Source organism: Rutilus rutilus (assembly GCF_951802725.1).
Source record: "Rutilus rutilus genome assembly, chromosome: 2".
In the NCBI taxonomy this organism is placed as follows: Eukaryota; Metazoa; Chordata; class Actinopteri; order Cypriniformes; family Leuciscidae; genus Rutilus; species Rutilus rutilus.
The window spans coordinates 45,823,705-45,849,540 of NC_140210.1; the positions used below are offsets into that span (position 1 = coordinate 45,823,705).

Below are 25,836 nucleotides of genomic sequence, written 5' to 3' on the forward strand. Positions count from 1 at the left end.
ATTAAATCTGTGAAGATCTCAGCAGAGGAGGATTAAACAACTCCACAAACAGCATTACCAGCTTCACTTATTACTAACCAGACTGACTTTATTTCTGTCAGACGTCTACAAAAGTTTTATTGAGAATTAACAGAGGTTTAACTCTAATGTGTTTCATTTGAAGTCACCATAACAGTGATTAGTGTTTCCATTAGTTGGGCTCTTAACTCTTATTATATCTTTTATCTTTTTTGGCTGCTGTGACAGTGTTTGTCAAACACATTTGCAGCAGCAAAGAAAGCTAAGGTGAAATGAGATCAGGTGATGGTGGTTACCTGTTGATGGTTTTATAATCATCATGTAATAGACTGATTCACTGAGGTATTTTAATCTAACAATTATGTTGTCACATTAATATTTTTTTCATAACACAAACTGCAGTTACTGCAGCATGAGATCCAGCAATATTATAACAAGTTAGAAGACTTTAACAAACGTGAACACAAAAAAAATCTGTTTAATATGACACACACAGACATCAACTATCAGCGTATGAATCTCAACAATGGTGACAATCAAAAGTACTTTTCTGCAATGCATGCTGGGTACAAGCATAGTACAAAACTACCAGCATGAATTGCAACATGAATAAATTATGCAGCTGAATTGTCCTATTATTTTGTTTGATTCTAAATATTTGCTTTTATTTTTTGCTGTTGTTTTTGTTGTGAATTAGTAGCTTTTCAGTGATGTTCTGAATTAATCTGTTTATCTAAATATTTGTGATTGTCACCATTGTTGAGATTCATGTGCTGATTTTTTATATCTGTGTGTGTCAGACTTAGCCTAGGCCAATTTTTATTTTATTTTATGTTTGTTTAAAGATTTAAACTGATTGTTAGTTTGCTGGATCTCATGCTGCAGCAACACAGGGTTTGTGACGTGAATATATTATGGAAACAACATATTTGTTAGATTATAAAAAAAAATACCTCAGTGAATCAGTCTGTTTCATGATGATTATAAAACCATCAACAGGTAACCATCATCACCTGATCTCATCTCACTTTAGCTTTTTTGCTGCTGCAAAGGTTTTTGATGAACACACTGTCACAGCGGCCAAAAAAGACAATAGAAATAAGAGTTAAGAGCCCAACTAATGGAAACACTATTCACTGTTATGGTGATTTCAAATGAAACGGAGTTAAACCCCTTTTAATTCTCAATAAAACCTTCTGTAGACGTCTGACAGAAATAAAGTCAGTCTGGTTAGTAATAAGTGAAGCTGGTAATACTGTTTGTGGAGTTGTTTAATCCTCCTCTGCTGAGATCTTCACAGATTTAATGTCTTTTCTCTTCAGGTGATTTCATCTAAGGCTGTGGCTGAAATTACTCCATATTTAATATACACAGATTTTTTTGCCTCAGATAAGGTCTAGTTCTGGTTTATTTCTTTGCTCTTGGCCGACATGTGGCATTGCTATGCAGAGCTGTAAAGTCCAGGTTCAGAAAGTAAAAGTCCTCCTCAGTACTTTGTTCCAATCACCTGGATTTGCTAATTCAGCAGCAGAGAGAACTAATTAGTGAAATCAGATGACTGAGTTTATGGGTGGAATAAACATATGGCAGGACTTCTACTCTTAGGCCCCTGGATTTCCTAGCTTGTAAATCCAGAACCAGATCTAAAAGATTAATGGTCTGGCGTCGAGTACTGAAAATCACCCAGCTCGAGGGGCGGCTCCAAGCATCCATTTGAAAATCTCATTGCACGCAATTGGATAACACTACGACCAATCACAACAATAAAGCCCATACACTTAGCTACCAGCGGAGCTAACTGGTAGATTAGACTCTTACCATATCCGGTCGGCAAAACAGCAAAAACGTCCTTCTTGCAAAGGAACGATTCGAGCGGCGTCTTCTGTTCCTGTTTTAGATAAAAAGCCAAGTCTAACTCGTTCATTGTAGTGGCCAAAGCTGTTTCAAACAACTAGTATTCATCCATAGCCATCTTGCAATGTTTACTAATGACTTCGACGTCGCAGCGCTGTCGTCATCTGTTTAGCTCGCCTTTGGCCCGCCTATATCAGATAACCCGATGTGATTGGTGCAGCTCAGATCGAGGGGCATATTTAATGAGCATCATTACTCGACACCAGAGTAACTCACTGATCAAATTCAACTTGTGCTCTCGCAAGAACTCTGGATTACCAGGGTATGGATTTCCCACCTCTGGTTACAACTCAGATACAGCCAAACAAAAATTAAAGTTAATGATTTAACCCTTAAAGACCTAGAACATTTTTGGGGCGCCTGACTCACCTGTACTTTTCTTTGTTTTTCTAACCCATTCTAGCAGCAAGCATCAAGTGCCATATATCATTTTAAACAGGAGAACCTAAAGTTTCCAGCTAGCTCATTTAAAGTCCCAGTTTTACATTTCTTTTGTCAGAGAATTTATGAAATTTACAGGATTTTAAGAAAACGGCAGCAAAAAATGTGGTGTTTTCAGTGTGAACTCAAACAGAACTTCTTGAAGTTTTCTTTTTTTCTTTTAGAAAGTTAGACTTGGTTGTTTTAGACTTCCAGATTAAATTTTGTCTACATGTAACAATCCCTCAGCAAGTTATAGCCATTTATTATAATATTATTCTAGGCGTTTTTGAGTAAAAGAAGGTGTATTACATTTACTGACAATGTAGATGTGTCCAAATAAGTTCAGGAAGTAAAGTAAATAGAAAAGTTGTTATATTACAACAGAACACTTAAGCAAACATTTTTCTTCAGAAAATTATATTATAATTTGACCATGAACAACAAATGCAAACAATATAACAAGTAGTGACAACTGTGCAATATAATTAATAACAATACAATATACATTGTGTAAATGAACAAATGGTTCAAATAATCTTCACAAACTAAATACAAAAAGAAATAAACAGTGCAAATGAAGAAATGGTTCATTGAGGGTAATATACTGAGTGCTAATGAACAAATAGTGCAAATAATCTTCACAAACTAAATACAAATAGATAAATAAACAGTGCAAATGATTCAAACAATCTTCTGAATCGGAAGGTTCCACCAGGTCTAACGACTCGTTTAAAAAAATCAATTCTAACACATCCTCCGATTTGTACTGCTGTTTTTTTTTTTACATACTCATGCTCTTTCGTGTTTTATGCTCTTTCGTGTTTTATGCTCTTTCATGTTTTATGCTCTTTCGTGTTTTGCGCTATGGTCAAAAACTTTGCATCCGTTAGTTTTCATGCGTAGTTTTCAATGCATTGCGTTTGTTAAAAATGTATAAAGAAACGTGATTGGTTGGTTAAATCACCAATCACTATGTTTGTTGGTTGAGTTGATGACCGTTTGGACGAATCTGGGCATGGGGGTGGGACTAAGCATCAACAATCGTTCCTGTTTGGCTCAGAGAAAGAAACTACATGTGTTTCCATGACGAATCACTGCTGCAGATTTTGATGACGCAATCACCGGCACTACGGAGCCACTGAATGACCAATAGAGACACCCGTGATAACACGGGAAAGCTGAGAATCTCATCTTTACGGTGCATTTTAAAGCATACAGATTGGATTAGCGACTCAAAAGTTATTAAACATTTTAGAACGATAGTTATTTTATGCCGCGGGCGGCTGTATCGGTTTTTAAGGGTTCAGGGTCAAGATTTTCTCCTTTGGTGATTCTGCTTGTTAACATCAGGTGTCTTCAATAATGATCAATCATCACTCAATCAATCACTTAATGAGCTCATTAACTTTAACACTCTTGAGTGTTAATTTAACACTCATATTTTAACACTTTAACTCTCTTGAGTCTGGAGCCTTATAAACTCATTTAACACTGGAGTTTTTGCTGTGTGAAACTGGATTATTTGTTTTGGTTGAATGTAAAAATATTAATTTTAGGATAATTGATCTTAATTGACTTAATTGTTTTGGACAGAATTAAGACTTTTAACCTTATTCAACTAAGTGGCATTGGATTAACCTTATGTAATTAACTTAAGTTAATTGAAATAAATAATGTTACATCAATCCCACTGTAAAAAAGCATACGCTATATCTAATCAATAAAATTGAGGCAACAGATTACAAGCAATATTATTAATTACATGTAACAAATTAGAATTGAGTAATAATTAATCAAATTAATTCCTTAAAAGCTAACCATTTAAAATGAGTAAAATTAACAAAAAAAAATTACATTTTTTTTTTTATTGCCAACATTGAAGACACCTAATGTTACAAGCAGAATCAATGAAGGAGAAAAGCGTAATTTTAAGTCACCAGTATGGTGATCAGTGTTTGTTTTAGTTGGGCTCTTGACCTTAAATCATTGACTTTAGATTTTGTTTGGCTGCTGTATTTGAGTTATAACAGCCAGATGAACAAAGAGAAAAGGTGATCTGATGGTGTTGGTTGTGTTTTAACATAAGCATTACCATTATTTGACCTCTAAACTCATTTAGATCTCAATTTATTTGGGAACCTAATTTACCAGTTTAGGTTTACTTTATTAATTATAGCAGCACTGTTCTTGCACAGCATAATATGTTGAATATTTAGAACTTTATCCAAAGATTTCTTAGAGATGTCTCATATAAAAATTTTTTTTTTGTTTGTTTTGATTTAGTTTTTAGACACACAGACATCAATATTCAGACTGTGAATCTCAACAATGGTGACAATTATAAAGCATGTTGCAGTGCATTCTGGGTGCCACCAATCAAAACTCATCCATGGCTCCCATCATACATTTCTGCATGAATAAATAATGAGCTTATGATTAGAGGTGATCTGTTTGTCACCATTGCTGAGATTCATACACAAATTCTTGATGTCTGTGTGTGCCTACATACAAACTTTATTGAAGTTTTTTTTTATTTTTTATTATTGCTTTGATCACATGGATTTCATTGAAAAGTCTAAAAATAATATGCTGTACAAGGACAGAGCTGCTATAATTAAAGTAAATCTAACTCAGAATTTGGGCTCTATATGAGTTCAGTGATTCAAGTCAAATGATTGTGAAATAATAATTATGTTAAAACACAACCACCATTAGATCACCTTTTATCTTTGTTCATCTGGCTGTTATAACTCAGGTACAGCAGCCAAATAAAATCTAAAGTCAATGATTTAAGGTCAAGAGCCTAACTAAAACAAACACTAATCACCATAATGGTGACTTAAAATTACAGTTTTCTCCTTCAGTGATTCTGCTTGATGAAAACAAAAATATCGAAATAACAGACAGAGGTCAAAGATGAATTAAGAACTCTTTATTTTTTATTGCCAACATTGAAGACACCTGATGTTAACAAGCAGAATCACCGAAGGAGAAAACTGTAATTTTAAGTCACCATTATGGTGATCGGTGTTTGTTTTAGTTGGGCTCTTGACCTTAAATCATTATCTTTAGATTTTGTTTGGATGCTGTACCTGAGTTATAACAGCCAAATGAACAACGAGAAAAGGTGATCTGATGGTGTTGGTTGTGTTTTAACATAATCATTATTTCACAATCATTTGACCTGATTCTCTGAACTCATATAGTTAAAAATATTATACTGTACAGGGACAGAGCTGCTATAATTAATTATCTAATATACAAAAAAAAATTGATTTCGTTTTTAAATACACAGACATCAAGAATCAGCCTGTGAATCTCAACAATGGTGACATTTATAAAGCATGTTGCAGTGCATTGGTTTCACCAATCAAAACTCATTCATGGCTCCCATCATGCATTGCTGCATGAATATATAATGAGCTTATGATCAGATGTGATCTGTTTGTCACCATTGCTGAGATTCATACGCTAAATCTTGATGCCTGTGTGTGCCTACATAAAAAAAAAAAGTGTTTTATTTTAAAAAAAAATTTTAATCATTTGGATTTCATTGAAAAGGCTAAACATATTATGCTGTACAAGGACAGTTCTGCTATAATTAATAAAATAAACACAACTCAGACATTCGGCTCTGTATGAGTTCAGCGATTCAGGTGAAATAATGATTGTTAAAACACAATCAGATCACCTTTTCGCTTTGTTCATCTGGCTGTTATAACTCAGGTACAGCAGCCAAACAAAATCTAAAGTTAATGATTTAAGGGTCAAGTGCCCAACTAAAACACTGATCACCATAACGGTGACTTACAATTACGGTTTTGTCCTTCAGTGATTCTGCTTGTTAACATCAGGTGTCTTCAATGTTGCCAATAAAAAATAAAGAGTTCTTAATTCATCTTTGACCTCTGTCTGTTATTTCGATTTTTTTTTTATGTAAATTTTACTCATTTTAAATGGTTACCTTTTAAGGAATTAATTTGATTAATTATTACTCAATTCTAATTTGTTCAATTTAATTAATAATATTGCTTGTAATCTGTTGCCTCAATTTTATTGAGTAAATATAGCGTATTAAATTTTTACAGTGCATTTCTATAATGACTCGCGTTTCTGTGAGATGAATGAAGGGTACATATTTGTAAAGAGTGTTTAGCCTAAATATGAATCGTGCGTCTGTGTGTGAAAGAATAAACTGCTTTGCCATAGCCTACTGAGATGAGTAAAAATCGACTGAAATATGTTGAAATAAAATGTATTTGTATAAGCAACGTAAATTAACATTTATATGCCCTGATATTTCAATAAAACAACGTTAGTCAGGCGTTAGTCACACTATTTTTGTCAAAAATAAAGTCATAGACTAAGATGTTAGATGTTCCAATGTTGGCTATATTCAAACTAATGAATACATAATATGTATTCACTGTCACAGTGTATGTATTAATTGTCACAGTCGATTTGACAATTCTAATAAAATGTAGGCCTATAATCTTTTTTTTCTTTCTTTTTTTTTTTTTACAAAGAAAGAGTACACTTGAAATATTGTTGAAATTGTAATTATTGTTGTAATTGTAACATTTTTAATAAAATAGCTAAACATATTTACAAGATAGATGTAAGCGAAATCTTAAATGGTCAATATAAGTATTCTTCTAAATACATTGTCCTTGCATTGTGGCTCAGTCAGTGTCACACCTGAATGAATGACTATTCAGAGTCATTATGCAGAGTGGGTGGGACATCCCAGGTGTAAACTACTCCTTCACGCCCCCCTCGCATATTGGCTTTCCAAGCAAAACCTGTTTTACACCATTTAAATCAATGTATTTTTTTTGTGAACGATAAAGCAAGACTATTTTCACATAATTTTGAAGCCAGTACTCAAAGGTACAACATCAATTAGACAAAAGTCTTGTGGACACATATTTAATATGTGTTTTGTCTTAATTCAGCCACTTTCATTTTTATTTTTTCCAATAACCACGCATAAACATTATTCTCTTAAAAATACAAACATCTACATACACGTTGCCGCATATTTTGGTAGCCCTGTTTGTGCTATATAGAGTGATTTTACACCTTTGCCATTAACATGTTTATAAATAACTGAAAAAAGCACAAATTTCAAGGCATGTCAGAACATCTCAAGGGCTCCAAAAACACCTTGGTCCCCAGAGGGTTAAATATTACTCAATTCTAATTTGTTAAATGTAATTAATAATATTGCTTGTAATCTGTTGCCTCAATTTTCTTGATTAGATATAGCGTATTCTTTACAGTGGGAGAGTTTATCAGGGTTGGAGCTAAACTCTGCAGGAATTTTCAAAGATCATTTACATCATAACAATTAAGCCAAATTGTTCTGGAAATCAAAAAAGAAATACACAGCTTCATTTTGCAAAAATAATGTTAATGTAAATGTAATGACTAATTCTGTTTTTTGCACATGCATTGGCATTTTATAGTTTTTTTAAGACAGACAAATGTATCCACATAGATTTTAAACAGATTTATCAAACACTTTAGACTTTGACTATATATCCAGTGCTGAGGTTCCTACCCAGCTAACAGACTTTTGTTATAAGAACGTTCTCCAAATATTCAGTGTTGGTTCTGGGAACCTGAAAAATGTCCAGTTTTCTTGATGTTAGAGGAACGTGTTTTAAAAGGTATAATGTTCCACAAATGTTCTTTCAACTTAATGTTGATTTAAAATTCAACATTATAGGAACGTTGATTTCTAACATTCCAAGAACATAAAAATGTCCAGTTTAATGTTACTAGAATGTTATTTAAAGGTTAGTGTGATGTTCCTGAAACATTCTTTCAATCATTCAAACACCTGCTGTGAACAAGCACTGAAAGAAAGAGTAATAAGAAAACAAAATACAACTTTATTCAGACACAGCCTTAGATGAACTGAAGATAAAAGACATTAACTCTCTGAAGCTCTGATTAAACAACTCCACCAACAGCATTACCAGCTTCACTTATTACTAACCAGACTGACTTTATTTCTGTCACATCTACAGACGTTCTTATTGAGAATTAACAGAGGTTTAGATGTTGATGTCTTATTGAAAATGTTTCGTTTGAGGTCACCATCATGGAGATCAGTGTTTGGTTTAGTTGGACTCTTGACTTTCATTATGTATGGGTTTCTATCAGCAATTGCAGGTGTTTATGGAGATTGTTTCTGCATTGATAAAGCAGAACTATATGTCAGATTTAATATCTGATAAATTACAGTTTTTTTGTGTAATTGACTACAGAATTTCAAGCATTATTGTTAAATAAAGAACTCAACAAATATGTTAAAGATAATTTGTATCAACATTGTTTTAGATGCTGTATGTTGATTTCTGTGAGTATGTGTGTGTGAAAAATCAGCATATGAAACACAACAATGGTGACATTCTTCATGCCAGCATACAAAAACATTCACTGCTCCCAGCATGCATTGCGGCATGAATAAATTATGTGTATGAATTATTTTTTGATTGTCACCATTGTTGAGGTTTGTATGACGAGTGCTAATGAATAAGTGATTCGTTTTTAACTTTTCAATTATTTTGGACAATCTTTTGCCTTTTTCTTCATTGTTACAAATGATCTTTTGAGTTTATTACGTTCCTATCATATAATGTTTAAATTCCAAAAGTGAGAAAAATATGCAGTAAAAGCAGTTGTTTAATTGCTTAGCCACTTTATTTGCAGTCCTTTGTTATTAAAATAAGCTTGTTGATCTGCATTATCAATGTAGAAATGTTCTCCATACACACCTGCTAATCGCAGTATTATTATAAACGCACAGTTATAGCACCCAGAGAAAATTTTTTACAAAAAAATCAAGGGTCAAGAGTCCAACTAAAGCAAACGCTAACCACCATCATGGTGACTTAAAAATACAACTATTGATTTCATTAAAACAGAAATTAAATAATGTCAGTCTGGTTAGTAATAAGTGAAGCTGGTAATGCTGTTTGTGTTGTTTACTCCTCCTCTGCTGAGATCTTCACAGATTTAATGTGCTGCCATGCATGTCACATTTCTTTGCGGTGCTTATTCCAACCAAAATTCAACATCTGTCAGACGTTGGAGCTTGACGCCAAACAAACGTTTGGTTTAGACGTCAACCTGACTTTCATTTTCAACCAAAATATGACGTCTGACTGACGTTGGATTAGTTGGAGTCCAGCGTCTTCCTGACGTCACATTGACTTACTGTGCCTGCTGGGGAAACTGGGCATTTGGATATGTTTTTGGAATGTTAGAAATCAACGTTCCTATAATGTTGAATTTTAATTCAGAACGTTTGAGGACCATTATACCATTTAAAACACATTCCTGTAACATAATTTTTCATGTTCCCAGAACCAACACTGAATATTTGAAGAATTTTGGAGAACGTTCTTATAACAAAATTCTGTTAGCTGGGTAGAAATCAGTGTCAGCATCATGTTACAGCAGTAAACGTCAGTATTCCACGTGTAAGTCGTATTAGCAAATGCATAGCAGCCCTTTCCACACAGGAAAAAACTAAACAGTGAGCTATTAATTAAACAGCAACTAAAACTTACCAGTAACTTCTGAGGGCAGGATCTTCAACTCTTCGAGTTTGCTTCAACTTCGACTTGAAAAGCTTGATTCTAATTGCCCAAATTGAACGTAGCTTAACCCTTTAGGCGCCAGAGTTTTTTTCCTAAAACGTTCGATTTTGACATCTTAATTTCAAAAAGCTATATCTTAACCCTCTGGGGACCAAAAACGCGCCCGCGCGTTTTGCTCGTTTTTTTTTTTTTTAGGAATGAAAATAAACACTAAATGCTCTGTTAATTTTGATCTTTCATTTTCGTGTAATACATCAATCGATCCTGTTCAGTTTCTATTTTTTTTTCTGTATACTCACAATAAAAATAAAGTGTTTTGCTTTTTGACAAATAAAGAAATATTAACATGATGCGATTTCTGCCTTCTCTCTGTCAGTAAACTCCCATTTGAAACGCATTCGAAAATGATCTATAACTCCGCGAAAATTCAGTCAAACAGGCAAACAGACCCACGGGCATAAAGCTTGAGATCGCAGCTTTTAAATGAAGTAATTTATATAAAAAACAAATATTATCAGCTTCTGTAATCTGTACAAAAAGAGAGCGACTCCAGTCGAGCTAATTACGAGCCATTCAAAAGTAATTTGACCACTCCCCGGAGAGCGCGTGCTATTCAAATGCAAATTCTGAGAACCATTTCAGTCTGTGAAACGCCCCCACATCAGCTGTAAACAAAGCGCCGCGAGTGAGGCATAATATAGCCTAGCCTACCTTATGAAGAAAAGTTTCCTCAGAACAGTGCTAATATGAGGAGCAATATCTCCTGATATGAGGAGCAGATCCCGCTGAGGAGTGAGGTAGGCTGTTTTCTTTTCTCAAGTGTTGATGTGGAATAACGTTATGGAATAACGTTAGTGTAGGCCTATGCAAACCGCAAAAAGATGAATCGCATTTCTATAATATGACTCGCCTTTCTGTGAGATGAACGAAGGGTACATATTTGTAAAGACTGTTTAGCCTAAATATGAATCGCGCGTCTGTGTGTGAAAGAATAAACTGCTTTGCTATAGCCTACTGAGATGAGTAAAAATCGACTGGAATATGTTGAAATAAAATGTATTTGTATAAGCAACGTATTAAACTGCAAATTAGCATTTATATGCCCTAATATTTCATAAAAACAACGTTACAGTCAGTCACTTGTTGACTAGATTTGGGTACTGTTTTTAGGCTACTGTAGAATATACTGCCACATCAAATAATCTTTTGTTTAGCAATTTCTGCTCATATCTAACGTTATTTATATATATATATGCTATATTCAAACTAATGAATACATATGATAAAATGTAGGCCTATAATCTTTTTTCTTTTTTTTTTTTTTACAAAGAAAGAGTACACTTGAAATATTGTTGAAATTGTAATTATTGTTGTAATTGTAACATTTTTAATAAAATAGCAAAACATATTTACAAGATAGATGTAAGCAAAATCTTAAATGGTCAATATAAGTCTTCTTCAAAATATATATTTTGTCCTTGCATTGTGGCTCAGTCAGTGTCACACCTGAATGAATGGCTAATTATGCAGAGTCATTATGCAGAGTGGGTGGGACATTGTAATCTAGGGTGTAAACTACTCCTCCCCCTCGCATATTGGCTTTCCAAGCAAAACCTGTTTTACACCATTTAAATCAATGTATTTTTTTTTTGTGAACGATAAAGCAAGACTATTTTCACATAATTTTGAAGCTAGAACTCAAAGGGACAACATCCATTAGTCAAAAGTCTTGTGGACACATATTTAATATGTGTTTTGTGGTCTTAATTCAGCAATTTTCATTTAAATTTTTTCCAATAACCACGCATAAACATTATTCTCTTAAAAATACAAACATCTACATACACGTTGCTCGCATATTATGGTAGCCCTGTTTGTGCTATATAGAGTGAATTTACACCTTTGCCATTAACATGTTTATAAATAACTGAAAAAAGCACAAATGTCAGAGCATGTCAGAACATCACAAGGACCCCAAAAACAGCTTGGTCCCCAGAGGGTTAAAAGTGATAAAAGATAGAGACTTTCTGTAAATTAGAGAAATATTAAGGATGACCCAAAGTTTATGTAGGGATTACATTTTCCCATTTAATTTGCATATTATGATGTCATATGGTGGTGGCCATCTTGGATTATAGAATTTTCATGAAAAGTCACGTTTAAATTATAAAATGCAGCACTTCTTTCCCCCCAAAATGTCCCTCACCTTCTGTATGCTATATTGCACAATACTGAATACTGATTCCATGTATGGGGCACATATTATTTATATGATCCTGCTACGAGCAGCGCGGGTGCGGCCAGATCTGCCTCGCGCGCGCAGAGTGTGCACAGCTCGGACTACTGTCATTGTCATTGCGACTCCCCACCCTGCCTCCACGTTGCCCCCTAACTGTCCTATGAATACTTCGACCTCGTCTAACATACCCAGTGGCATTAGACAAAGTCTCCACCACAATACTGTCGCCGCGATTGCGGAGAGGCACACGGTCACAAAGCTATTTGTGACCGCAAGCGGGGTAAAAATCTCCCGCCTCGTTCCCCACAACACTAACACGCCTGCTAACTTTGCGATGAACACTCCGATCCTGGGAAAACATTGTTCCCACCACTGACATTGGGCAAAGGACCATATACATTGGGCAAAGGATTCACCGTTTGTGGTTGGTGTAGGGCTATACTTTCACTTTCAGAATCACCGTCATCTTCTGAAGGCAGATATTCCCCTTCAGAATCAGGGTCCACGAATAGAAGACCCAACACTTCAGCTTTATTGATGCCATTAGATAGTAATAATAATAATAATAGTAATCTAATGCAAATACTCGCTGACGTTGACAATATTGCTCTGATAAAATGGCTCACTCGCACACTAGCTCCACTTTTGTTCGCACTGATTCAATGCGCTCTAGCTCGACAATTTTGTATAGAAACATGACGTTTTTTTGAGTCGGGGATGAAGTATGACATGTGAAGGATTACAAATTTAAGAATCTATTTCAGATATGCTTCCTTACATAACATCATGGTGAAGAATACTGATTTTAGCTTTTGAGGTTTTAATTTAGATTCCAATATAGACTGAGAAAGTTTAGCAGCGGTTATGATGATTATATCAAGAGATTCCTGATAGTCCTGTTCTCTAAATGAGTCAATTCCTGAGACTCTCACCCTCACCCTTTGTCTTTATGCATTTCCTGACCAGTAAGCTCAATGTACAGCTGTGGTTTTGTCTCTGTGATCATGTGAAGGTATGGGTGATACCGTCAGACTGATGGGATTAGCGCACGAATGATTCACTGAGAATCTCACCTTTTGTTCTGCAAATGGCTTTCGTACCCAAATGGCTCTTGGAGCCTTATGCTGGCTGATTGGATCATTTGAATGATAGTGTTATGCTGATTGGTTCTGTCTCTCTTGAGCAAGTCGGATAACCTGCCAAACTGGTTTTGACTTGATTGAATCAAATGCCTATGCTTTGTCTTGATTTTTCTCCACCTCCAAAAGTCCCTCCTCCTAAAATGCCTATAATGGTGCGTTCACACCGAACGCGAATAGCGCGTCAGGCGCGAGTGATTTCAATGTTAAGTCAATGCAAAGACGCGTTACGCGCGTAAAAAATTCCTGCGGCGCGAATGAGGCGTAGAGTGCGGCAGACGCGAATACGCCTCATTCACGCGTCAAGTTCGCACAAATTTTATTAGTGCTTTTTGTGCACAAATTTTATTAGTGCTTTTTGTGCATTCACGCGTTTGACGCGAATTCGCGTCTGCCGCCCGAGTTGAAAAATCGGAACTTCTGCGTCAATTCGCGCCGCGTTAACCAATAAGGAGCCTGCTTGCTGCTGTCACGTGGTGAACTGACAGTTTATAATGTTCTTTTATGTTTGGCCTCTAAATTATTTTGTAATATAACTAAAATGCACAACAAAGCAAATCTTTCACATAAAAACTCGATTTCAATATATGAGAGATACTCATTTTGTATTGAATGCAATTTATTCCATATCTATTCTAGATTATATGAAACATTATTAATCTAATGTAAACACAATTTAGAGTATACAAACTAAAAAAAAAAATCACGGGACAGGTTTCACTTATGGAGGCTGGCTCAATTTATTATCAAAACAAAAATAAATGACAGATTAGGTGGGTGCGGGCGAGGGTGAACCTCGCGCCGGGCTGTACAGCGCGGGCTCGTCAGGCAGCGACCACTCGAGGCCGAGGCCTTATACGGCCTACGCTGTCCTCGTCAGCGTCCTCACCGTTAGGTCCACCAAACTAGCTCCTGGAGCAAATTGTGAAACTCCTGAAACCCTCCGGAGGGTCTGGTGGACTTGAGTACAGCGACAATGTCCCATACGCAGCTGTTTCTGCTCTCCAGAGCATATACGAGCGGTGACTCTCTCGATTAATGCTAACGCTAATGCTCGATAAACATCTAAAAAAGATGGTCGAAACTTTCGCCTCTGACGCGCGTAAATTTCGCTTCAAACTTTTGTTTTTACGCGCGTCGATTTCGCTCTTGACACGCGAATTAACACAAAGTGGTCAAGCGTATAACTAGATGCGGCAGGCGCGAATTTGACGCGCTATTCGCGTCCGGTGTGAACGCACAGTAAGACACCATGTAAATGTATATACTTTAGATTATGTTGGAAGCACCGCAGCCGTGCTCAAATAAAGAAACTCTTCTGTTTGAACGTGATCCCAACGTCTCCTGGTCTGCTTTGAAGAAAGAAAAACTTTACAACACATGTCTGTCATCTAGTGCAGGGGAGGTCGAACGAAATTTGACACCCTATTTGACAAAATCGGCCGTTTTATTCAGTGCCGCATCTTGTCGAGTAAACTCAACCGTGGCGCCTAGAGGGTTAACTTAAAAAGACGTGCTGTTTCACTCTATAAATCTTACCTAGAATCACAACATAATGAGGTTCCAAATGTCACACGCCATGCAAACTTGAACCTGGGTAAAATAAAAAAAATAACAGTAACAGCAGCCAGAGAAAATCTAAAGTTATAAACTCAGGGGGCAAGAGTGCACTTAAGCAAACACTGATCACCATAATGGCATTCAAATAAAACAATAAAACATTAACATCTAAACTGAAGGATGTTAATGTAAGCTCTGAAGGAACTTTTGTAGTCGTCTGACAGAAATAAAATCAAGCTGGTTAGAAGCTGTACCAAAAGCTGCATTTCTGGTTACATTTTATAATAACAAGTTTTTCAGAAACTTATATATTTTCATAACCACTAATCTCTCTGCAGACCCCTGCTACAACTACACTGTGCTGAACGATACATGGAGATCCATCAATAATGGATATGGCTTACATTCATTCTACAACTGTGACAGGTCTGTCTCCTGGAGCGGCTGGTATCGTCTCTTCATTAACGGCCTGAGCGCTCATATCCCAGACACATGTGTTGCGAGGTACAGCTGTGGCACTCATATCGCACTGTGGATACGTGGTGGACACCCAACAGTAACAGATGGAGTCGTCACTCGAGATGTCTGCGGTCACTATGGCAGTTACTGCTGCCTTTTCGGGTCTTTTCCCATTAAAGTCAAAGCCTGTCCAGGCAATTATTATGTCTATGAGCTCGTTAGACCAACTCTCTGTGATTTTGCATACTGTGCAGGTAATTATATTCACATGAGCTCTTTCTACACACTCATGATATTTGTGTCTCTGTTCATTAATCACTATTCATCCAAACTTTCAGACACTTGCAGCATTAACACCAGCCCTACAACTGTCACACCAGTGACCATCTCACCTGGTAATGTTACACACTGTGTTTCTATTGGCTTATTTGCTGAATGTTTTCTAATGTATGTAGGCTACAGATATGCTATGGTAAATTTGAACATGAATTGAATATGAATATGAACATAAATATTTGCCTCAAAAGTCATGGACATGTTTTATTAAAAATGTATGAAACCTGTAAATTGTTCTCAGGGTGTCTGGCTGTCATTCACTGTACAGTAGTTCTGAATTTGCCATACTTACTTAAAAACAGTACTTCTTGTGTTTTTAATTCTAAAGAACTATATCCCTGATGGAAACATTGAATCGAGGTTGAAACTTAACATTTATTCTTCATCAGGCTTACATGCAAAAGTAATAAAATATAATAAGAGTTAAGAGCCCAACTAATGGAAACACTATTCACTGTTATGGTGACTTCAAATGAAACACATTAGAGTTAAACCTCTGTTAATTCTCAATAAAACTTTTGTAGATGTCTGACAGAAATAAAGTCAGTCTGGTTAGTAATAAGTGAAGCTGGTAATGCTGTTTGTGGAGTTGTTTAATCCTCCTCTGCTGAGATCTTCACAGATTTAATGTCTTCTTTTCTCTTCAGTTGATTTCATCTGAGGCTGAGGCTGAAGTCAGTTGTAGTTCTTGTGCTTCTGCTCGTCTCTTTTTTCTGTTCTCTTCTTTCTTTCAGTGATTATTTTTGTTAACAGGCTGAGATGACTTCATATTTAATATACACAGATTTTGTGGCTCAGATAAGGTCCAGTTCTGGTTTATTTATTTGCTCTTGGCTGACATGTGGCATTGCTATGCAGAGCTGTAAAGTCCAGGTTCAGAAAGTAAAAGTCCTCCTCAGTATTTTGTTCCAATCACCTGGATTTGCTAATTCAGCAGGAGAGAGAACTAATTAGTGAAATCAGATGACCGAGTTTATGGGTGGAATAAACATGGCAGGACTCTTTGGCCCCTGGATTTCCCACCTCTGGTCATTAGATGTATGTACCAAATTTCATACCTGTACGTGAAATGTAGAGCTGGGGCAATAATGTAGGGGGTGCTATTGAGCCATTTTGCCCCACACATTTGTCAGGCCGCCGAGGGCACACCCTTCGATGAAAACTCAAGATCTTCGCAATTTAACGTCGCAAAGGCCTTAAGATTACACTCACCAAATTTGAAGAGGATCAAATCAAAACTAGGAGGAGTTCGTTAAAGTACAACATCTGGAAACTGCACAAAATCTGAGAGGAAGTTAAAAATAGCTGACTTCCTGTTGTGTTTAGCACTGTAAAAAAAAAAAACTTAAAAAACCGGTCAATGACTGTCAGCTACGGCTGCCAAACAAAAACCGTAAAAATAAAGTAAAAAATCCTAATTTAAACGTGCAAAAAACGTTTACAGAAATTTTCCTTAAATGTTTTACAGAAAAACACTGTTATTTTACAGCTATTTCCTGAATTATTACGATCAAACACCTTCACTGTAAAAAAATCCCATAAAAAAAGAGTCAAATGACTGTCAGCAATGGCTGCCATACAAAAAACGTAAAATTACTTTAAAATATCCTAATTTAAATAAGTGCAAAATACTTTTACAGAAATCTTCACTAATTTTTTTTAACAGAAACACACAGTTAAAACACAATTATTTCACATTTATTTTCAGATTTTTTTTACTGAAAAACATGCAGTTAACTACATGCATGATTTGCTGTGACTATACGTCACTGTATCAGCAACTACACAGCTACTGTCAGTTAAATAAAGCAACATGCAGCATGTCATCAGAGTTTCTCTTCTCATCCTGGACTGAAGCTCAGGCTCTACTCTTCAACACAATGGTGACACATGAAACACACCATACAGAAACACTTTAAACCCCAATAGAACATTAAACACTAACAGATCTCTCAGGATCTCAGCATCTTCACTTATTACAATCCAGACTTTATTTCTTTATTTGTAAGCGGAACGAAACTGAGCTACTCGTTGTTGTGTTTGTGTGGACCGTTTATCAGTTTGGACCAGTGCAGCGCGAGCCTGATCAAGCAACACTGTAACTGCGAGATCCAGTAAATAAAGCATTTGAATTCGCCACTGAAGTAATAACATCGCTGCGAGATCTAGTGAGAAATATTCACATTTCTCCGTTATTAACGGATCAAACAGCGCTGACGTGGAAACCAGGAATAAACATTGTAGAAATAGATGCCAGAAATAGAACCGACGCCTATTTTTCACGCGACACGCAAGCGTCTTGGAAGCGTTTCCATGCAAAATTGGAAAATATGTTTATATGTCATTTTGACACGAATACATATTAATAAATGTCCTTTTGATGTTTAAAATTTTGACATAAATGCAAATATAAATGTAACTTTACAAAATATTATCGATTTTCAAATACTGCTGTATTGAATGAACAGCTTTTAGCAAACTCTATTGCTATACTGTAGGAATATATACTGTATGTGTTTTGTCAAAAATAAAGTCATCAACTAACTAATGAATCCTTTACTTTGAAATACGTATGATAAAATGTATACTTTGAAATGTATAGTTTTGAAAGACGTTGACTAGTTTTGAATAGATTATAAAGTATGTATGTGTATGCATATATATATGTGTGTGTGTATGAGTATGTGTGTATATATATATATATATATATATATATATATTAGGGCTGGGCGATTTAAATCGTGAGATTGTTATGCGCATCTCGTCAGTAAAGCCGGTTCTTTGATTAGTAGTAAATCGCCATCACCTGCTTTCAGATGGAGTGGCATTTACTACACAGCAAAAACTCCAGTGTTAAATTAACACTCAAGAGTGTTAAAGTTAGAGATAATTAAGTGATTAATTTAGTGATGATTGAGCATTATTGAAGACACCTGATGTTAACAAGCAGAATCACTGAAGGAGAAAATCACAAATTTTAAGCCACCGTTATGGTGATGGGTGTTTGCTTTAGTTGGGCTCTTGACCCTTATACATTCACTTTAACTTTTGTTTGTCTGCTGTTATTTATTTGTAACAGTCAAATGAACAAAGAAAATGTGATCTGATGGTGTTAGTTATGTTTTGACATAATCATGCTGTGATCTGAGAAATGAAACTTTTTGAGCTAGTTTGGTTGAACTTGTTAGCAGCAGCTTTGTGATTATCGGTGTTTTTCTTATAATCCAAAATATTTCATAAACATTGTTCTGATAAAATCGCTTTCAAATGTATTTATTTAGAAACACAGACATCAATAATCAGCCTGTGAATCTCAACAATGGTGACAATAATAAAGCATGTTGCAGTGGCTGCCACCAATCACAACTCATTAATGGCTCCCATCATGCATTGTGGTATGAATAAATTATGATCTAAATTGTCTATGTAATTTACTTTTCCTAATTGAATATTCTGCTCATCACCATTGTTGAGATGCATAGACTGAATCTTGATGTCTGTGTGTGCCTAAAAGAGTTTTTTTTTTTAAAACAACTTTTAATCAATTAACCGGCTTTACTGACGAGATGCGCATAACAATATCACGATTTAAATCGCCCAGCCCTAATATATATATATATATATATATATATATATATATATATATATATATATATATATATATATATATATATACATATATATATATATATATATATGTGTGTGTATATATGAAGAGTTCAGATGCAAAAGCCTCTAAATGCCATCTGAAATTTTCTTCTAGAATGATCATTTTTATGAAGCTTGTATATTTAAGTTAGCTATAGGTGACACACCTGAATGAATGGCTCATTAAGTATGCGGGCCCCATTGTCTCCTCAGGTGTGCACTACTAAATATGCATGATGCTGTTGGAGCATTTACGCCCCATCCACATATTGGCTTTCCAAACTAAAAGAGTTTCACAAAACTTACATCAATGTATCGTTTTATGTGAATGATTAGGCAGGATAATTTTCACATCATTTTGAAGAAAAAAACTCTAGGCGATGACATCCATTAGTCAAAAGTCTTATTGCCACATATTTAGTATGTGTTTTGTGGCCTTATTTCAGAAACTTTAATTTTTAGTTTTTTCGATAAGGGACCGTTCGGTATTTATGGAAGGGGCCACCGGAGGAAAATAGGGGAGTGTCATGTCTTTTTATTCTTTGTTGAGGGGAGGGTCATCCAACTTTTTTTTAGTCTAGGGGGAGGGTCACCCAACTTTTATATTCATTAAAACAGCAACATTTCAAAGTGGCTTGTTTGGTGCTATTTTTTTTCCATTTAGCTCCATGTTGATCTCGCGTTATCAGCCCCCCTTCGATATCAGATGGGTCTGACCCAACAAAAATCCAGTTTGGCGCTGTTTGACAGTGCGTGCGCACTTCAGTACGCCTTAGAAAAAGTGTATCATGTCAGAACAGAACGCCAATGAAATGTTTACCCGGCAAAGACTTAAAACACGAGCAAATAATGAACTGTTGTTAAGTGCACAGTGTCCTGTGAGTGTAACTCTACCGCTGCATTGACATGTGATGTGAACGTACGTCGAGTTTAACAGTATTGGGACTGCTGATAGAATGTGCGCTGTAGGGCGATACTACCATATTTTAGTTTCCATTCTTATTTTGTTTCCACGATGTGTAAGATGTAGGGCTACCACCAGCCGCGGCGCTACCATTGGGAGCGGGCCCACCCATTTTCTACTATGGTTTTGTACGTTTCTTCATTCGGATCTATTTGCGATGATCGATCCAAATTCTAAACAAACAGTTTACATGCTTCGTCCTTGTTCATTATTCATTAAGATAATAATTAATAAATGCACGCATAATTATCAGTCAACTTGATAAATGTTGCAGATATGTTTTACATGCATGCATAACAAATGCCTTTCAACTTGTGTGTGCAAAATTCAGAATAAAATGAATGTGCAGCAATTAGAGTCTGTAGGCCTACTGTGTTGTTACCATTAAATAAGCTCATTTAGTTTCATTTTTGTTAAAATATAATAATGTTATTTTTTCATCTATGTTGATTATGAAAAGTGAACCGCACACACGAGTAGGCCCCTATACGCAATATCGAGAGACATGGAGCGGGTCAGACATGATTTTGACCACTTAATTAAAGTTTTGTTTTGCTGAAAACGATTTTTTTAAGTGAATTTCGTTTTGTATAAATTGTATCTTAATTTAAAAAAAAAAAAATTTTCAACCAATTGCCAAATACCAAATATAGCAGACAACACAATCATAGAGGCGCCCGCGTGGTCACTTGCACTGCTCGTAAACAGGAGCGCATCTCATCCTAACTTAACGAAACTCAGCATATGCCTCACAGACATGAAATATATCTTAAGAAAGCTTGAAATGTCTTTTTAACAATTTAAAACGAAAAGAAATAATGATGTGCATTTCTCTCAATAGGCGTGTTCACTAGGCTACGGAGATGGCGATCGTCAACTTCATCTTTACAGCTGTTGTTGCTGTTAATAAACTAAAAATAATAGGCTTATAATTTTATTTAACAATAAATTAAATGAAATTTGTATTGTATTAAAAAAGCAAAAAAAAAAAAAAAAATCCTGTTCATCAATTTTTATGTCAGTGTCGGCTAGACAGATGAAGTTGACGACTCGCGATCTTCGCAGCACTACCACATCTTTAAATTACTATTAGTATTATTTAAGTTAACATAAAATACACAGACCTACACCACAAAAACTAGTTGAGGATAAATTCGTTAAAATTGGGCGATTCCAGTGAATGGACGTGACATTTGCAGTCAAAACTTAAAATAAAAATTCTCAGAAAATGCATTTATTTGAAACGTCTGAAAGGAGTCAAGACATTAGAAAAATATCAGTCTACACATGCGTTTTATATTTAATATGAGGGAAACACACGTGACGTGACACAAAAAAATCTTTAACTTTTAGGTGGCAAAATATTTTTTAGTAATTCTATAAATTACACTGTGCAAACCAAAATATACCCACCGGATGAATAAAGATCGGCCTCCACAGAACATAAAATATTATATTATTTTTATTTTATTTTTCGTGTTCGCATTTATGTGAAAAAAAAAAAAATGTTACGGGCGTGACAGTTCTCCATTCCGAACATGACTGCTCTGAAGCGACTTTAAAAATTTCACAGAGACCTCAAACAGAAAGCACAAAGCCTTTATTTAAAGTGAATTTCGTTTTTTTATTAATTTTAATCAATGTTTCATCTGGATTTAATAAATAAGAAGTAGTCTAAATATAGTAGAAAATAGATAATCATGACACGGAGGCGCGGGCGAGTGAACTGGACTCTTGTCTCATAAATGAACCGTAACTCAGCGTAAGGTATGCTACTTGCCTTACAGACATGAGAAAAATATAGAAAGCTTGAAATGTCTACTTTTAAACAGAACAATTCATAACGAAAGAAAACAGACTGCTTTCTGCTTATGAAATGTGCATTTCTCTCTGGCGCGTCCTGAGAAGATCGCGACGCATCGTCAACTTCATCTTTGCAGTAGACACAGAAAACACTTGTTTATTAATAAACAATTAAAATGTATCCTAGCTATATATGACATATTAATAATCATTACTTTTGCCGGTTCTTTGTGACAGCTTTTAGATGATTTGTTGGCAGCGCCACCCACACGTTAAACGCGTCACACAGCATCAGCACCGAAAACATGATTTCTTTTTTCAAATCTAAAATCAAAAATCGTGATACGAGCCGAATCGTAGGTTTGGTCTATCGTTACAGCCCTAGTAAGACGAGAAAGCAAGAGTTTATGGTTTAAAAAACAAACAAACAATGGCTATCTGAACACCTTTGCCAAGCGCAAACCAGTACTGAAGTAGGCTAATCAATAAATTATCGGGGAGGGTCATGCCTTTTTTCACAATCATTTTGGAGGGTCATAGAAAAAATTATTGCTGGCGAAGGGAGGGTCATGTCTTTTTTGACAACAGATCTCAAAACTCCTCCGGTGGCCCCTTAAATAAATAACGAACAGTCCCTAACCATGCATAAACATTATTCTCTCAAAAATGAAAACATGTACATACATGTGGCTCACATATTATTGTAGTCCTGTTTGTGCTATATAGAGTGAATTTACACCTTTGCCATTAATATGTTTATAAGCAACTGAAAAAAGCACAAATGTCAGGGCATGTCAGAACATCTCAAGGACCCCAAAAACACCCCAGACCCCAGAGGGTTAAGTACATCAACAAGTCAATGCTCCTTTAATTGGAGGAAATGATGCAGATAATGACTATCTGAATGATTTTAATGATACAAAAATATCTTTCTATCTCTTCCTCAGCATCCTCGAACACTACAGTATACATACTATATGTTGTCGTTGGTCTGGTCATAGCAGTGATCATACTTGCAGTTGGAGTGATCGCTGTTCGCAAGACATCAGCAAGTAAAGGTATAAATAAACAAGCCATGTCTACTATCAGCAAAATTAAAACAATAGAAAGATTTGACCAATGTATTTCTTTGTTTTGATATTTCCATAGGCAGTGTGACGCCTGTCAACAAGTAAAATGAAGGCAGAGATGAACAGATGAGTGATGCCAAAGATTTTGTAAGTCGCTTTCTGTCCTTAAAAAATAACCTAAAAACCCAACTTATTATTCTGTATGCAATGACCCAGCAGACATATTACTAGTGCACTTTTGTTTTCTTGATGCAGGAAGAGAATCTGTACGAGAATGACACTCCTAACACAGACAAGAGCACTAAAGTGAAACCTATCAACAGACCTGAAGTCCCAAAGAGCCAAGCACATACAGTTTATGGGAATGTACAGCTCAATATGGGCCAGTCACTGTGAAAATCTCTGATCCTAGTATTAAAGGGGTCATGAATCGTCCACTCGTAATGTTATCAAGATTTTAACACCACAAAACATCCTAATGTAGAAGTATCTATTTCATATCCTGTTTTTGACCTTCTCTTTGAAACACTCATTTTTTATAGACGTTATAGTCAAGACTTGGAAGTAAACGCTCACTGCTATGATTGGGTAAAAGTTTTGAATATTCAAATATTTTTCAACATCCCCGCTAAATGTGTAAATACTACAAATATTTAGTTAAAAATAAAGTGAATCTACGCTTACTTAAATTTAGGATCACAAGGATGGCAATGCAAAGACGTCTTGTAATCCTCAGAGGCGTCTCTATGGTTTTGTTGCAGGAGTAATCCTGTGTTAACATCTCTTGTATTTACTACATGATATGCATGAATCAGTGGGCGGGGCTAAAGAGGCAATGATGTAGAAGTAGGAGTTGATTTTCTTCTGCAGAGGCAGTCTTTCATCACACTATTACATTATAATGTCACAAATTGCAAAACAAGTCGTTTTCTGAGCTTGGTTTTAATAAAAAAATTACAGGATGTTTTTAACGAATTCTTATATGTCAAAAGATCAGGGAGAATTTTATTTCTTAATTCATGAGATTTCTTTAAGCAAGGATATTCAGACAACCAGTGAAAACCTGATATGTTTAAGGCAATCAAAGGCCCAAGGTATTCAGGAAGATCAAATCATGCTATTTTAATCATGTTCATTAAAAAAAATTAAAAAAATTATTACATGCATTTAGGTGACAACTTTTTGTAACTTCCTCATATGACCACAAGGGGTGCTGGGTGCCGGGTTGTATTTTGTTTATCTCCTTTTATATTATTGCTAGCTTTTTGTTTAGTTTGTATAATCATATTTTGCATGGCTATTCTAAAATATTTTTTCTTGTATCTTGGACAATGTCACTACTCCTAGACATTAGTTCAACCTCTATCAGTATGCAAGCATTGCCAGTGTGCCACTGAAATTGTAAGGATGTATTTCCACTAAGACTGAATTTGAGAATCCTAACCTGTAAAAAACAATAAAGTTTGCTAATCTGAATCTAATCCATCTGGCTCATTCTTATCTCTTCTTCCCGAGCTGAGCCTCGTCTCCCCTCTCTCTCTCTCTCTTCCCTCAGGTCTTAGCAATAAAGCAACTTCTTGTTGTGTGGTCAATACCAGGTAAAACCAGGGGCACAAGAGTAGGCCCAACAAATCTAAAAATATTTGTGTTGTAAGTAAATATTTACGACTCTTTCGTTCTGGTTTAAAGGTGACATATTATGCCCCTTTTCACAAGATGTAACATAAATCTATGGTGTCCCCAGAATGTGTCTGAAATTTCAGCTCAAAATACCCCCCAGATTGTCAAAGTTGCCCCTTTTTGGGTGTGAGCAAAAACGCTCTGTTTCATGTGTCCCTTTAAATGCAAATGAGCTGCTGCTCCCCGCCTCCATTCAGAAGAGGGCCGATCCTTTACATGAGCTTCGGATACAATAGCAAAACATGCAAATCTCAGTCAACCAAAATCTCAGAAATAACCAGCGGAGTGCAGCCTTACAGAGAGACTCAGGAAGAGGTTGCAATTTTTAGACGCACCTGGATGTTTCTGAATGGTTAGTGGATACATTTATGTAGTTGTTGTGGAGTTACATTGATTTATCTGTTATTGGGGAATTTCTGTTGAAAATAAAATGTATCCACTACTATCTCGTCTCATCCGAGGCTGGGACCCTAAATAGTGTTCAGTGCTCGTCTGTGCAGCAATGACAGAACAGTTTGCAAGCTTTGCTGGAACTTTTGCCATTGCGTTAGAACTGGTTACACTGTTGTCGCTTGTGTAAACCAAATGGCGGCGCGTGGGTGGAAACATGCAGATTAAGCGGCTGTAATATTATAATAAGATCCTCTTTCTAAGTCAGAAGGGGAGTGAAATCTGATTGGCTTATTTTTTGGCATGCTTGCAGAGAAAGGCTTACCAAAACAAAGTTACTGGGTTGTCACTTTTCACATTTTCTGGGTTGGTAGATGCACCGGGGACCCGATTATAGCTCTTAAACACGGAAAAAGATTTTCATGATATGTCACCTTTAAAGAGGTGGTATATTGGCCCTTTTTACAAGATGTAAAATAAGTCTCTGATGTCCGCAGAGTAGAGGTCTGCTACCCGACCCGAGCCCGACGGGTCCTGAAAAACTATATGGGCAATACATATATAGTTTGTGTGCCATGTG

The 25,836-nt window shown here is 35.8% G+C and overlaps 1 protein-coding gene across 1 annotated transcript in view; it reads left to right on the plus strand.

The window, feature by feature from the left end:
• LOC311286596 (uncharacterized protein) overlaps positions 1 to 24,662 on the plus strand; it is a 55,498-nt gene extending 30,836 nt beyond the window's left edge. The window contains exons 7-11 of the mRNA XM_084402827.1: positions 15,245 to 15,619; positions 15,704 to 15,760; positions 23,064 to 23,174; positions 23,266 to 23,333; positions 23,442 to 24,662. Of these exons, the coding sequence (XP_084258953.1) occupies positions 15,245 to 15,619; positions 15,704 to 15,760; positions 23,064 to 23,174; positions 23,266 to 23,291 (569 nt within the window). The 3' untranslated portion in view covers positions 23,292 to 23,333; positions 23,442 to 24,662. The remainder of the gene's footprint in view (positions 1 to 15,244; positions 15,620 to 15,703; positions 15,761 to 23,063; positions 23,175 to 23,265; positions 23,334 to 23,441) is intronic.
• Positions 24,663 to 25,836: the final 1,174 nt, after the last annotated feature.